Source organism: Gavialis gangeticus, unplaced genomic scaffold (assembly GCF_001723915.1).
Source record: "Gavialis gangeticus isolate Ggan-Ray unplaced genomic scaffold, GavGan_comp1, whole genome shotgun sequence".
NCBI classification, from domain to species: domain Eukaryota; kingdom Metazoa; phylum Chordata; order Crocodylia; family Gavialidae; genus Gavialis; species Gavialis gangeticus.
In genome coordinates, this window is record NW_017729008.1 from 36,713,159 (window position 1) to 36,724,905 (window position 11,747).

General features: G+C 45.6%; 1 protein-coding gene across 1 annotated transcript in view; it reads left to right on the plus strand.

The window, feature by feature from the left end:
- SFMBT2 (Scm-like with four mbt domains 2) overlaps positions 1-11,747 on the plus strand; it is a 187,039-nt gene that overhangs the window by 96,070 nt on the left and 79,222 nt on the right. The window contains exons 5-6 of the mRNA XM_019509604.1: positions 97-185; positions 3,184-3,430. Of these exons, the coding sequence (XP_019365149.1) occupies positions 97-185; positions 3,184-3,430 (336 nt within the window). The remainder of the gene's footprint in view (positions 1-96; positions 186-3,183; positions 3,431-11,747) is intronic.

The window sequence follows — 11,747 nt, forward strand, 5'->3', positions numbered from 1 at the left end:
CTGTGGCCATGCCCGTTCTATTCTCTCTATCATGTACATGGCAGTTGATTTCAGTTTGCAGCACTAAGTATTTCTCTTCTCCCCCCCCCCCCACAGCAATCAAGGAGAAGTACGTGGACTGGACGGAATTCCTTATACATGATTTGACAGGCTCCCGAACTGCACCTGCGAACTTGCTGGAAGGCGTATGTATTAGATTGCAATTTATATCTGATCATGTGTCATGGTATTTATGCCCTAGCAGTGTCTGACCTTTAAAAACACAGGGCTTTGTGCATGTAGTGTCTGTTTATCCCTTACAGGCCTGACCCAGTGCCTGCCCAGATCAAAGTAGTACTTCCATGGAGTTCAATGAACATTAGATCTAACCAAGTAGGAGGAAATTTAAGTGTTTTTTTTTTTTAGGAGGGGGCAACAGAAAGCCCTGAAGTCACAGAAATCAAAGTCCCCTTATTCAGGATGGTCAGCTGGCAACAAGCTTTAACTCTTTTAGGTGCATGAGTGCCCTATGGGTAGTAGGGAAACACTCTACCTGTTGGGCAGGTGAGAAGTTGGGGACATACGAAAACGCAACCAAGCTGTCTGCTCTTGTTATTGAGCTTGGCACTACGTGCAGGGAACCCTACCATGCCAACCTTACCCAGTGTCAGCATCATTGATAGAGTCAGATCCCAGATCATGTTCGTGAGGAGCCTCACCCACAGATCCCTTTAGGTCAGTCTTGGGCCCGTTCATGGTTTCATCTTGAAACTATGAAATCAGCAATTTCTCCATCAGGGCTCCTGTAGAAGGAAAAAAGGTGGCCATCAGGGGAGGTGCATAAAGTCCATGCTGCAGGGCTGCCTGAGGCTCAGGTAGGTAAGGAATAACCCTGATGAGGTGGGGAAGCAGAGTTAAAGGAAGCATGTGGCTCATCTTTGCATAAATATTTGCCTACCTCTGGAATACACATGCATCTTGACATTTCTCTCGTGGATTACTGTGTTCCTGTCTGCTCATGCAGGTCAGATACTTGCAGGATTTAATGTGTGGACACTTTGCTAGCTAGGCATAGAGGTTGACTTAATAGAATATAGTTGAGGTTCTTCACTCCACAGGACCAAAAATGCTGCACACTCAAAGAAATATATGTGATCGGGTTCCTCCCCACTCCTGGCTAGAACGTGAAAAAAGCTTGAGTGTTTGACTCCTGCCTTGGAGATTGTAACTCCAGATGAGTATAAATGGGATTAGAATAAGCCCCAGTACCACTAGTTGATTCAACCCTTCCATCTTTGTGTAGGCAGAGGGGACAGGCAGGCAAGTGGGGCGGAAATACAGAGGGAAGAAACAGCAGCATAGAGAGCATCTATTTGCAATCTTGTGTTAATTATGCTCTGTTCGGTGCAGTATGTATATGACAGTATGCAGTGTTTGCAACCTCAACTAAATAGAATTACTGTTCATCAGCACTGCAGACCATTGTTACAGTGTTAAATCAATATGCAATGATGACTTTCTGTACTGTAGCTATTCATAAAAGTTCTGGCTTTATTTTCAATATTAATACTTAATATAACCCACATATTAATTTTAGCTATTCTGCTCTCAGGGGTAAGTGACGACTGATTGGTTTAGCAACCAGTGCACAAATCAGAAGCAATATTAGCTTTATAATGGCCAGGGATGTATTATAATAAATTAAGTCATTATGGTGCTACTATATCCTTTGATATTAAAGAATGTTTTATTGCACTAAAGCCATTGTGGTATGGAAGAAAAATCGCATTACATCAGGTTGCTGCAATGTTGTTATATTTAGAAATCACATTTTACCATGACAAAATATTTTAAAATATTGTACGGTTACATTTAATAAATGCGATAAGAAAATAGCACAGATTATAAGCAAAGTGTTTTGTACTGAGATGTATCACCTCATCGTAGAGCTGGTTAAAATTTTTATATGCTCTGAAATTTCTACATTATTTTTAAAAATTGAAAATAAAAGAGAAATTCCCCCCATTTTTCAACCAACTATAGCGCTGGTCAGACACTTTGGAAATAATTCAAAATGTTGACATTGGGAATTAAAATCAATTCAGGACAGTTTTCTTTTTAAAATAATGTTTTTCTTTTTCTCCTTTTTCCTCTCCCACCAGCCAAAGGAAGAACCATTCTAGACTCTCTTTCTGATATACAGAATCTCTTTTTAAAATCCCTAGAAAGCTATTGAGTTTTACTGTCTGTTTTGTTTTTTTGACGAGACTCAGTATGCACACAAATAATGAAAACTTAGGTCCTGATCTTTCAAACATTTTGTATGCACTTAAGTGTATTGCTTTGAGCAATTTGGACATTTTACTGTTGCAGTGTCTCCACTCTCATGATGTATTTAGAATCTTGTGATTTTTTTTTTTGCGTTTTTTCTCAAAAAGCTCCAGCTCCTGGAGTCAAGTGTTAGCACAAGAATTTCATTTTTTTTTTTTTTTAAAAAAAAAAAAGGAGGGCTCTGGCCTTGGTGATTGCAAAGAAAAGCCTGAATATGTGAAGAGGCTCAAATAAAAAGAATCGAAAATATATCTCATGATCCGTCTCATGAATTTTGGAGCATGACTCAGTTTTTTGAATGCTTAGGATTGGCCATACCATGGTGGTAAAGTTAAGCACGTGTGTATGTGTCTGTAGGATCAGGACCTAAGGACACAAGTAACTGAGTTCATTGGGTCTTCCTGGTTACTTAATTTATGCAATCAACTGTAATCCAGCAAATGCTTTGTGTGTTAGTGAAGCGCACCGAAGTCAACAGGAGTCTTCCTTTGATTTCAGTGGGCTTTAGATCTATGATTGCATGTATGTCCCAAAATTTGGGCTGGAGTTGGTATGAGGTTAGGGTGGGATCCTTTGGTGTGGTATGGTGCTAAGATATGAATTCTTGAGAAACCTCCAAGATGGACCAGCCTCTCTCTCTGTCTCTCTCTCTTTTTTCGGTGTTGGTTGAGAAATTAATACAACTGTTGTTTTTCTGTTTACTTCTGCCTTTGAACTTGGAAGACGCTGGGTAAAATAGAAAGGAGAGCAGACTGTTTGCTGATAGCTAGGATGGTGGTGTGAAAAACAAAAATAATCTTCTGCTGTCATCTGTTTCCTTGAGAAGTCTTCAAATAAAGTTTAAAATAAGGAGTTTTGCTTCTATTTAAACAGCCTCTGCGAGGAAAAAACCCTGTAGACCTCATTACAGTTGATTCCTTAATAGAGCTGCAGGATACCCAGAACCCCTTTCAGTACTGGATAGTTAGTGTGGTTGAAAATGTTGGAGGAAGATTACGCCTTCGCTATGTGGGATTGGAGGAGACTGAATCCTATGACCAGTGGTTGTTTTACTTGGATTACAGACTTCGACCAGTCGGTTGGTGTCAAGAGAATAAATACAGAATGGACCCACCTACAGGTAAACCAGCTTGTTTGCAAATTTGATCTCACTAGTTGCACTTAAGTCTGTGTTTATTGGGAATTCAGTGGCTCTGATGATCGTATCTGCTGGTTCATCATTTCTGTCTCTCTTCTTTTTTGTCAAGGAGTTAGTTAATAGAAACCTATTTAGTATGGAGGAATTCACTATGTACTAAAAGAGTAAGGATGCTCTTGTATTACTATGCTGTAACTCTGACTTAAGAAACCGGCTCTGCCATAGATTATTTTTTTTCTGTATGACCGTGGGTAAAACACTCCCCTGATCTGCAGTTCCTAGATGTGATGTTGCTTGCTTTGTGTGAATTGGCTAGTTGGACTGCACGCTCAATAGAGCAGTAGCGATGTTTTTAGGTTGCCTACGCAGGAATATGACCGAACGTTAATCCAAATTAAGTCAAAGTGGCAAATATAAAATGGTTAGTTAAACTGGACTGCATGAAACCTGTGTGTGGACCCTCTAATTTAGAATGGAAAGGGACTTAATTTGGTTTAATGTAATTTCACTGAGAAGTGCATTAAGCTGATGGGATGCTCTTAACTGGGAATTAATTTGGTTTAGCTTAACTTCACTTGAAAGTAAATGAAGCTAAACTGAATTAAGGCCCCTTTGATTTTGAACAAGAGTAGCCACACACACATTTTTCATTCAGTCTCACTAATCTACTTTCTTTTTTTTTTTTTCCTGACCTGGATTAAATTTGCTGAGCGCCCTTGGATAAGAAAGCCCTTGCACTGTTCATGCACAGTGGGGTCCTGGTCCTGAACTGGAGTTTGAGTTAGTGTAATTTAAATAATAATGAAAAATCCCATGAGAAAGAAAGACACCTTTTGGCACATGCCAGCAGAAATAACTCGGCTGAAGCCGGGCAGAGGGCAAACACTTGATGTTTTAGAAGTGAAAGACCAAGGCTGTAGCCTGTATTCCCCTGAAGGGCATTTTCTAAATAAATGCATCTGTTGTGTCTATATGACAACAGGACCAATATCACCCTGGGGCATATGCCTGAGGGGTGCCTTTTCCTGGAAGAGTTGGGCTGGATTGGGAGAATTTTGTTCCCCTTGCAGGCCTTTCCCCCCATTTATTTGAGGTGCATTTATTTGCTTCCCTCATTCTGCACAATGTCGGGGACTCGCTTGGCTCTGACAACTCGAAGTGAAAATCAGCCCACCGCACGGTTGCGAGGATGCAGAATCGGAGCACTTTGCACTGTAATTGCTTCCGCCCTTGATTGAAGCAGCCTGCTGCTGGCCTTGCAGCTTGACTCCTTCAATCAGGATACTTGTCTTGACTCAAGTGAGGGCTTGTACTCAACCCACAAACAGGCAAATTTCTCTTGGACAAGTGCAGATGGTTTCTTAGCCAAAGCTTGGACCTTGATGTAGGAACCGTGTGCTCTGTCTTAGCTTTCCCTGTGTCAGCATGAGCAGGTCATTTCACCCGAGCTTTTCCATTGACTCTGGAGACTCTCGGGTCTCCAGCTGGTGACTTTCAGGTCTCCATTTAGTACTGGACAGCTGGTGGTGGCTTTTGGCAGGAGTCCCCTGCAAGGTTGAAGCTCCTCACACCTGTGAGACAGGTCAACTACTCTACCAACCTGCCCCACCTCTTCCTAATTAATCCCCTCCTAATCCTATGCTTGTCCCCTCATTCTCCCTACTCCACAGACAAGCCCAACAGCAATTGAAGGCCAAGGATTTCTAAGTCTCAGACTTGCACAGCCCTCAGATATCTCATTTTCTCTTTTCGGCTTCACCACTGGGGATGCAACTGCTCCCCTTCATGCACAGTGAAGTCCGCTGGCTGTATGGTATGGTGTTCACCGGCAAAGCCAAATGTTACAAAATGCATGAGAGTCGCTGTGCTGCTGCTGCATGGATGTTGTTAACCCAAGAAATGAAAATGGAAGAGGCCGCAAATTGAATTTGGTCCTTGGTGCATCCTGCAGTAGTGTCCTAACTTCTTGTTCAGCAAGGTGACAACTGGAACACAGAAATAATAGGGCTACAAATTTTTCGAGTTTGGAAAAGAAATGGCCAGATGCTGTTCTAGGTATTAGGCATCTAAATAAACTTACACGCTCAAATGTGCTCCTGTTCTACCCTGCTCAAATCCTTGGAAATCAGTTAGTGCATCTGGTTGTGTACCATGCCATCATCTTACCCTTAAGACTGGGTCATAGAAAAGCCCCAAGGAGGAGGAGGACCCACCAATTGCACCAACTCTTCTTTCAGGGACTCAGGGTGGAATAGGATCCTGCTTAGGCACCTGAGGCCACTCGCATGCCAAATAGGTGGAATAGGATCTGGCCCCATGTCCAGCAGCTCTGAGTACCTTAGAAGGCCAATGTGTATTTATCCTGTTTTGGGCCGTACCCTCCAAAATGCCGAGCAGTTGCATCTCCTCACAGGATCTGGCCCCTGAGTAATAGACCCTGGGAGTGTAAGTAGGGGTGGGTGAATGGGATGATTCAAAATTGGCCAACTGTGGCCTTGGTCTGATGGCTAGGAAATTGGCTCCGAGGTCAGACCCGGGGGTAGTGGTTGACGGCAGCGAATCATCATGGCGCTTTGTGACCAGTGGCATCCCCCAAGGCTTTGTCCTTGGACCGGTTCTCTTCAACATCTTTATCAATGATGTGGACATGGGTGTCAGAAGTGCACTGGCCAAGTTTGCCGATGACACTAAACTTTGGGGCATAGCATCCACACCTGAGGACAGGCTAGTGATCCAGGCTGACTTGGATAAACTTAGTAAGTGGGTGGACACAAACCTGATGACATTCAATACAGATAAATGTAAGGTGCTGAACCTCGGGGGGCGGAAAAAACCCCTGCAGCATACTTATAGGCTTGGCAGTGCTATGCTTGCTAGCACCACGGCTGAAAGAGATTTGGGGGTCATGATTGACTACAAGATGAACATGAGCCATCAATGCGATGTTGTAGCTGGTAAAGCAAACAAAACTCTGGCTTGCATCTACAGATGCTTCTCAAGTAAATCTCAGGATGTCATCCTCCCACTGTACTTAGCCTTGGTGAGGCCACAGCTGGAGTACTGTGTCCAATTTTGGGCTCCGCAATTCAAGAAGGATGTGGAGAAGCTTGAGAGAGTCCAGAGGAGAGCCACGCGCATGATCAGAGGGCAAGAAAACAGGCCTTATGAAGAGAGGCTGAGAGCCATGGGACTCTTCAGGCTGGAAAAGCGCAGGCTCAGGGGGGACCTGGTGGCTGCTTATAAGTGCATGAGGGATGTGCATCAGGTTTGGGGGAACGTCTGTTCACCAGAGCACCCCAAGGGATAACAAGGACCAATGGTCATAAATTCCTACAAGACCATTTTAGGCTGGACATAAGAAAAAATTTCTGTATAGTCCGAGCCCCGAAGACCTGGAACAGATTCCCTCCAGAAGTGGTGCAGGCACCTGCTCTGGACTCATTCAAGAAATGCTTGCCTGTTTATCTTGCTGGGATCCTTTGAGCCTAGTTGACTTCCTGCCCCTGGGGCAGGGGGCTGGACTTGATCTTCAAAGTCCCTTCCACCCCTAATGTCTATGAAAATTTATGAAATCTATGAAAAGGGCCCCTAGATGGGCAGCCTGCTGTTCAGCAACCTCTAGCCCCCTGTCCCAGGGCAGCAAAATATTGGGTTCATCTCTGCAAGGCCCTCAGCTAATGTAAGACCACCAGGATCTGGGGGAACATTTGTTCACCAGAGTGCCCCAAGGGATGACGAGGTCGAACGGTTATAAACTACTGCGAGACCGTTTCAGGCTGAACATAAGGAAGAATTTCTTTACTGTCCGAGCCCCCAAGGTCTGGAACAGCCTGCTATCGGAGGTGGTTCAAGCACCTACATTGAACACCATCAAGAGCAAATTGGATGCTTATCTTGCTGGGATCCTATGACCCCAGCTGACTTCCTGCCCTTTGGCTGGGGGGCTGGACTCGATGATCTTCCGAGGTCCCTTCCAGCCCAAATGCCTATGAAATCTATGAAAGATGACATTGTTCCATCACAGGCACTTTCTGCTGGTCCTTATGGTGCCTTATGGTCTGCTTTCTTGATCTATCAAAAAGGAATGCACCATAGACTTTATTTCTTGTGTGACTATGCTATATTTTTCCCCCTATGCTGAACATTAACCCAGAGCCTGCTGGTCTGGGTTTCACTTTGTTTTATACGTGTTTCCCACTGGGGAAAGTCTGTGCTGTTTCTCATGTAGCTGAGAATATAGCTCGCAACCTAGAGGCAGGTGGGCAAAGATCCCTCCAGGTGATCTTTACACCCCTTTGTGGCCCAGAATCAATACAGTGCCATGGGCAGCAAGCCTACCTCCAACCTTAGTCTGCATTGCTTCCTTGCCGGGGTTTGCAAAGGTCCTCATGGCGGTCACACTTCCGGCCCTGGCTGTCCTTGCAGACCTGGAACCTAGGCTTCTAGCACCCATGTACACTGCTTAGACCTTTTAACCTGATGTACAGTGGATGTAGTGGTGGGGGGGGGTCCACCTGTACCAATATGTCAGGTCACCAGCTGATATGAATCATTGCACAGTTGGGGATCTGGTGCCCAGCGTTCAGAAGAGGTGAGATTGCCTCCGTTTGTATGACTTTCTAGTTAAAGATGAATTGACAGTGATTTTAATTGCTTATTTCTTATTATCCTGAATACAAATTGTCACAGTCCTCTTTGTTCAATTACCTGCAACACTATCTCTTAAAGAAAATGTGTTATGCTCCTTTAACCATGCGATTTAGTGTCCATAAACTTGCCAACATAACTCAGCTGTCTCGGTCTAACAGAATGCGTACATAATATTGCTCTCCAGTTATTGAAACCATTAGATGCATCTTTATCTTCCGCGAGTTGTTGACTCTATGCAAAAAAAAAAAATTGCGACCAATTTTCACCCAGTGTTAGTGCAAGGAACACCAGCCGCCCTGTGTTGGCTATCTCTTGCAACTCCATTGCTGTCACTGTAGGGAACAGGAAGCCTTTCAGGGCATTAGTAAATATAAAACACAGTAAGAGTGCAGGGAAATAGTTTGTGTTGGATCCTTTAGCTGGTGTGAATGGGGTAGCTCCAGCACCACAGCTGGGTATCTGACCCTGGCAGTCCACAGCAGGTGTTTGCACTTGGCTAACCCCATGTGTTTGGAGGAGTTGTCAAAAATCCAGGGTCAGATTCTGTTCCCCCCCATTACAAATGGAAGTAGATACCCAAATGGGATTCTGTTTTACCCTGTGCAAGTCCCTGAAAAATAGTTGATGCAAAAGGTATGTGACTCCTCCTCCTCCTCCTCGCTTTTTTTGGTGACTTGGTGTTAAGGGTATCAGTGTATTACAAAAGTAGATGCATGAACGGCTTTTCAGGATTTGACCAGGGTGGAAGAGAATTGTATGCAGGCACCTAAATCCACAGACACTTGATAGGAGGACTAGAATCTGGCCTCAAGAGATTTAAAAATACAGTGATTGTTGGGTTGTTTCTGTTTCCTGATTATAAAGCCTTTTTGGAGCCACCTTTTTCTAGTTTTTTCTCTATGGGGAGCTAGAAATTAAATTAAACTTGGGTTCCCCCCTCCCCGCCAAATCAAATGCCTCTAGGATCTGGGCTGTATAAAAAGGGTAAGATCTGTGGCTGAACTGCAAGAGTTCTCAGCCTGGTATACAGAGGGCCTTGTTCTGATTGTTACGTCTAAGCCCCAAAAGAAAGAGTGCCAATTTTGAGCCCAGTAAAGGAGATACTCAGCATTTGGAGGCAGCTGTATTATGAGGGCCAATCCTTATAAGCAGGAAATCCTCCATCCAAAAGGCCATGGGATGCAGAACTGGCTAGTGAAAGATCCCCTGCTGACAGCTGCATTTGGGAGATCAGTCTGAGGAGAAAAAGGAAGGTTCATCTTAGCCTGAAGCTGAGCAAAAGAAATGAAAACAGATGTCTGGGAAGGAGTACTGGGGGATGGCTGAGATGGGGCAAGGTTTGGTGATACCCTCAGAGTTGCATGTCCAGTCCAAAGAAGAGATCTCTAGCCTCTCTGTTAGTTCATGCTAGAGCAGGGGTGGGCAAAATGCGGCCTTGGGCCGAATGCAGCCCGCCAGGCCATTCTATCTGGCCTGAGGGGCCCCTAAAATTTTTAAAAAATTAATATTTATGTGCCCCTGGCTGCCTGTCACATGGCCCTTGAGGGCTTGCCGGAACTCAGTAAGCAGCCCTCTGCCTGAAATAATTGCTCGCCCCTGTGTTAGAGACTGCCATCTACACGAGATGCTTTACTGCGCATTAGACTAATGCGCAGTAAAGCATCACCATCTACACATGCGCGGGACTTTCGATGCAGTAAATTAGGCTAATGCACCATTTGCTAGTACCAACAAATATAGGTGTTAGATTCACAGTGCATTAGCTACTGCGTAGTAGTGCATGTGTAGACCCTGACTGGGAGCAATTTGCTCCTGGTCAACCTAGGCAGCAGGGGGTGGTGGGGGGAGCTGTCCACGGCTGTGGTGCAGAGCTCGGGATCACAGCCCAGCTTGGTGGCACTGGCTTGGGGCAATGTCCCGTGGCTGAGTGGCAGCAGTGCCCTGAGCTCTCCCTTTGCTTGGCTTGCTGAGGGGTTGGGGGAGCGCTCTGTCCCTGGTCCCAGCACCGTTCAGCTGCCAGGATCGGGGAGCTCTTTGTCCCTGCAGCACTGGGCTGGGGACAGAGAATTTCTCCATCTCCGTAGCCCTGCTGCTGCCTGCTCAGCCCATGCCCCGGTTGACTCCCGCTCCCCACTTGTGTCCGAGGGGTGCTGGCAGCTGAGCAGCACCTGGACCAGGGGAAGATGCATGGGGGCAGAGGGTAAGCAGCACCAGGACTGGGGGAAGATGCGTCTCCTCCCGGTCCCAGTGCTGCTTAGTGTCCCACTCCTGCTGCGTCTCCCCCTGGTCTTGGCACTGCTCAGCTCCTGGCTTCTGGGGAGAGCCAGGAGCTGAGCAGTGCTAGGACCAGGGACAGAGAGCTCCCCTGTCCCCTCAGCAAGCAAAGTGAGGGGAGAGCTCAGGGTGCTGCTATCACTCGGCCACAGGGCATCGCTCCAAACCTCGTGGCTGGGAGCTGTCCCCCACTCTGGGACAGTTGCCCTCTGTTCCCTGGAGCCCAGGCCTGGCCCCCCGTGCCCCCTGCCAGCCTGGGGCTGGTACCAGGGGAACCTGGAGATCCCCTTGGCTGGTGCAGGATCAGGGTTGCAGCTTGCTACATCTTCCAGCCATATTTGCATCAGAATGGGTGGTGTAGGGCAGGGAGTGAGCGCGCCTTGGTCCTGTTCCCCTGCAGCACACCGTCCAGCCAGGAAAATATGGTGCACCAGGTCCCAGGCAGCTGCAGTGCCCTTCTCTCTCATAGCCAGGGGATGCCCTCTTGTATCCGAGCCACATTGGGCGCATCTATGCGAGACACTTAATGCACAGAAGAGTAATTCCACTGCCCGTTAGTACAGTGGGCACAGCCTGCGCTAACGCACAGTAGATTTAGTCTAATGTGCATTAATGTCATGCAAAAAGCATTCAAGTGCACTATTGCACAGTAGCGCTGATTTATGGTGCATTACGTTAGTAGCTGTCGTTACAGGTACTAAATTTTAATGCGCCGTAATTATGGCACATTAATGAGCATATAGACATGCCCAGTGTCCCTCTTGACCAAGCAATACCCTGTCCCTAGGGGAATGAATTGTACTCCTGTGAATTTTCCCCTTAGCTACAGTGAGAGCATTCAGGCCAGGATCTAGGTGTGGGTGATTTTCATTCATGCCTTCAAGCAGGAGCAGCGATTCCAGAAACACTAGGGTGAGCACAGTAACAGGTGCATAAAATAATGACCACTTCAGAAAAAGGTCCACTTGATGCTAAAGACCATGACTCAAATTTGCCCTGTAAATGGGGGCTCAAGATCACATTAGAAACCAGACAGGCAAGGAATTAAAAATACAGCCCTGAAAGGTTAACATTTCCGTTTAAGTGCGCTTAAATTCATATGCATATCCTTGATGTCTGCCTGAAGTAGCATAGTTTGATATAGTGGATGTATAAATACTTCCACTTCCACTGAGTGATTCTGCAAATCCTATTTTGATAAGGTCTTAAATCTGTTGAGATCAGAGCATAAAATTCTCTTGTAGCTTCAGTGCTAGGTGAAGGCAGCACTTGCCAATTCCTTATTTTTTTTCTTTTCTCCCTCAGAATTGTAAGATGCAGCAATAAATCTTTGGCAGCAAGCAAATGCATGCTGTGTTTTTTTTTTTTTTTTTTT